Raw genomic sequence first — 4029 nt, 5'->3', positions numbered from 1 at the left:
CAATGCATTGTCTTCTGTTGTATTATTTTAATACTATCTAACATTTAAATGGTACTCTAAACGCCCTTTGCCTCACAAAAGGTTAAAGTATCACGTGATCATGTGTTTACGAACGCAACAATCACGTCACCAAACGTGTAGATTACTCTGCTGCAATACTTGCACACACGCAGTTTCATAGGGGTTAGCTTTTTATTATTAATATTATTATCATCATTATTATTATATTTAAATGGAGAAAAAAAACAACATGTTAAAGTACATACAGAGAAAAGATAAAACGATAGAAATAATCTATCATAATTTAACAGACAAAAAGAGTAGATAATCAAGTAAAAATAGCCATGGCTTGGTTTTAACCCCCTAACGAATGAGCTGTGAGCTGCAAAGCCATCAGCCTCGAGAGCCGAGACCCAAGGTGTGCCTTCTTTAAACTCAGACGTCAGCTTTTGTCCATATGGCGCGACGTTGTTTATGCCAATTAAAACTTTAAAACCTAAAACTTTCAAACGTGATTCTGTTTAACACAGTGTTCATCACCCAAACAATTTCACTCAGAATGTGCAACCTCCTATTCATATTTGTTACATAAAGTAATAACTGTGGCCCATTTCCTTGATTCAAAGACTTACCGCTCATTATTTTAAATCCCCAGTTCAACCAATAGCTGACGAGATCAGTGGCGTCGTCATCTGGATCTAATTTTCAAGAAGAAACTTGACTGCGGTCAGGAACAGCCAATAAGATTTCAATACCGCGTCTGGGACGTTGCTGATTCAAATTTGAACGTGTCCGATCCAATCAGACGACAGCTCTATGGGTGGAGTCTATGGGCATTTAATCAAGTTTGTGCGCCCTGTAACACAGTGACAAAACAGTTTACAACAAGAGTACGTACGTTTTGTCGAGCAGTCGAGGCTGATTAGAGGTAAGCATGTCTTAATGTATCCTGTAGCTCTTTTAAACTGAGCTTCTATCGAGCAAATCTAAAGATAGCGTTATAGGGTCTCGTTAGAATTTTGTATGAAACTTTTAATACTTAAAATACCATTACTGCAGTTGAAACCAAGGAAAGTGTTATTTATTTATTTTTTTAAAATGGCGTTCTCATCTCAGCTGTAGCGTTTTGGTTTCGTGAACGCGCAGATTGAAATGATTTTACAAGCTTAGTGATCTTGTAAAGTTAAGAGCGTAAGCAGCCATGACTGGAGTTTGAGGTCGTAATGGAGCGCAGCGCTCGTGTACAGAGACGGAAGCGGCTAAAAGTGCTCTAAAGTAGCACACCGTACAAACTAACTCTGTTTATTTAATTTCAGCGACTAGAGTTTGAAGCAGTTGCCCTCAACATGCATTCTAGTGCATATTTCCTGCAGTTTAGGCGGGAAACAAAATGGAGGGACGCTTATTGTTCTAGTTGAGTGATCTGGTGGAAACGAAGCAGGAACTTGATCGGATTAACTAGCGTTTAGTGAGCGAACACTTCTCCGTCGCTTTACTAGCGCACAAAGCAATAACACATTGATTTTGACTAAACGATACATGCTTTTATTTTTATTTTTTTAACAGTTTTAGCTTTTTATCACTTTTAGCGTTATACAGCCATGGGTAAGGATCCTAATAAGCCCAGAGGAAAGACGTCCTCTTATGCCTTCTTTGTGCAAACCTGCCGGGAGGAACATAAAAAGAAGAATCCAGGAACTGCGGTGAACTTTGCAGAGTTCTCCAAGAAGTGCTCTGAAAGATGGAAGGTGAGTTGAACAGAAGGGCTGCAATGTTTTTCCGGGGGGTGGTGGTTGTTAGGGAGGGGGTGGGGCAGAATTACACGATGCATCTGTTACTCAAGTGACTGAGGCAAATGTAGGGCGGGAGGATAAAGAGCCGCACACTGTGCCTGGCAGAATTAATCATAGTCTCATGTTTTTCAGACCATGTCCTCTAAGGAGAAGGGCAAATTTGAGGAAATGGCCAAAACCGATAAGGTCCGCTATGACCGGGAGATGAAAAATTATGTCCCTCCTAAAGGTGCTAAAGGAGGGAAAAAGAAGAAAGACCCAAATGCTCCTAAGAGACCACCGTAAGTAGTGCACACACATCCCTGAGAATTTATTTTATTTTTTTTGTGAATGTTTAAGTCAAACTTTTTTTCTTTCTCCTATCAGATCCGCTTTCTTTGTCTTCTGCTCTGACCATCGCCCGAAGGTGAAAAATGACAACCCTGGCATCTCTATTGGTGACATTGCAAAGAAGCTTGGGGAAATGTGGTCCAAGCTTTCACCAAAGGAAAAGTCTCCATATGAACAGAAGGCCATGAAGTTCAAGGAGAAGTATGAAAAGGTAACCGCTGACCCACTTCAGGTACTTCTGATGGCAGTTTTCTCTCTTGCTCGTGTTAACAAGTGTTTGTGTACCAGGACGTTGCTGCATATCGTGCCAAAGGAGCAAAAGTAGATGGTGGCAAGAAGGGTGGACCTGGCCGGCCAGCAGGAAAGAAGGTGGAAGCTGATGATGATGATGAGGATGATGAAGAGGAGGAGGATGAGGAAGAAGAGGACGAGGAGGATGAGGATGATGATGACGATTAAACTATCAGGAACTTGAGCTGAGTTGTTTGCAAAACAATGTGAATGCATTTTATAGCATTTAAATTTTCAAGACATGTACAGAAATGTGTATAATTGAATACATATTGAGGTCATGTGCTGTTTTGTAAATGTAACAGCTTTTTTTTTTTTCTTTTTTTTTTTTTTTTTAAAGCACTGCTTTTTGTCTGATAGCTGTGGTTGCTTGGTTTCTTTCCCTGTTTCATATTATTTCTACTGCCATTTTAAGACAACTGAGGAACAATTTGTGTAGTGTCTCAATTTTTAAAATGAGCTTTAAAAGTTGTGTAGACTGAATTTTTTTTTTTTTTTATTATTAAATTTTGTATATTATGACCAATTCCCCTTTCCACTGTGTGCAATTTTGACTTATTAAAGTTTTTTTTTTTTTGCAGAATTTGTTCCATATTGTCAGATCGCATTTGTTTATAGCAGCAGGTGCTAACCAACTACATAATTGAGGTATAAAGAACAATGATTGCCTAAGCAAACTATATTTAAAACTAAATATCTTGGTTTACATTGAAACCAAGTTCTACTGTGATTATTTTACAAACGGGTGCAATTTTACATTAAAAAGCAGGCAATTTAAGTTTTTGCTGTTTTAAGTTGGGCTTAGTTTCTTGTGACCTGGCCAAGAAGAAACAAAGCCATAAGAACTGAGTGCTGTTACCATCTTAAACTGGTTTGTTTCTACTTGGACTTTGTTTGAGCATAGGTTGACTTGCCTGAAAGAGGAAATGCTAATCTCCCCAGCAAATAACTTGATCTGAAAAATAAGGGGTATAAATATACGTGTAACTTCATCTGTAACCAGTTACATGCAAGTGCATTAATGATTTATGTTCGGGTTGAGATGTCCTTTTGCTTGGTCATGTGATGTGGTTCTTTAAACATAGGTTGGATATATTGTTCTATACAGTGACAGATTATATTTGACATCTGCTCACTGCATCCAAAAGACTGCACCGCTGATGCTTTTTCTGCACAAACTCAGTCTGCTGCCTAAAACTCACCAGCACTTGAACAGACTATTGTAACTATTCAAATGCTTGATCACTTCCACATTAGCAAGCACTTTCCAAGGGGAAAAAAAAAAAAGGTTTACGGCCAGAAACTCTGAGAACAAGTTAACTTGTGTAATGTTTTAAATTTAAGGTTTGCAACTCTTACCAAAATTTGACATTTACAGAAACCATGATCTGTTTTTTTTTTTTTCATGACTACAGCCATTTAAAACAACCTATGTTTCAATTTTATATTAGGTAAGAAATTAGGTAAAATACTAGTTTGATACAGAAAAAGATGTGATTTATGCAATAAAAATAAAAGGCAACAAAAATTGCAAGATTAATCCCCATGTCATCTAAATGGTTGAATTGTCAGTGTTATAACCCGTTCCAAAAATGTAAAACTTTAATACAACAGA

At 37.9% G+C, this 4029-nt stretch overlaps 1 protein-coding gene across 1 annotated transcript; it reads left to right on the top strand.

Moving 5' to 3' along the window:
• The first annotated feature begins 771 nt into the window (after positions 1 to 771).
• hmgb2a (high mobility group box 2a) lies at positions 772 to 2940 on the top strand. Its single transcript, XM_048196706.1, has 5 exons — positions 772 to 928; positions 1590 to 1748; positions 1926 to 2074; positions 2160 to 2334; positions 2412 to 2940. Exons 2-5 carry the CDS (start codon positions 1602 to 1604, stop codon positions 2580 to 2582), a joined length of 642 nt encoding a protein of 213 aa, XP_048052663.1. The 5' UTR covers positions 772 to 928; positions 1590 to 1601; the 3' UTR covers positions 2583 to 2940.
• Positions 2941 to 4029: the final 1089 nt, after the last annotated feature.

This window comes from Megalobrama amblycephala, linkage group LG7 (genome assembly GCF_018812025.1).
Source record: "Megalobrama amblycephala isolate DHTTF-2021 linkage group LG7, ASM1881202v1, whole genome shotgun sequence".
NCBI lineage: Eukaryota > Metazoa > Chordata > Actinopteri > Cypriniformes > Xenocyprididae > Megalobrama > Megalobrama amblycephala.
Note: the sequence above shows the minus strand (reverse complement) of the source record. Positions and strands in the feature narration are given on the sequence as shown.

Excerpts from the sequence above, each read along its gene's own strand:
- hmgb2a (XM_048196706.1), top strand. The coding sequence starts at position 1,602 with ATGGGTAAGGATCCTAATAAGCCCAGAGGAAAGACGTCCTCTTATGCC. Across the intron at positions 1,749-1,925 it reads AGTGCTCTGAAAGATGGAAG|ACCATGTCCTCTAAGGAGAA; the intron begins GTGAGTTGAACA and ends CATGTTTTTCAG. Across the intron at positions 2,335-2,411 it reads TCAAGGAGAAGTATGAAAAG|GACGTTGCTGCATATCGTGC; the intron begins GTAACCGCTGAC and ends TTTGTGTACCAG.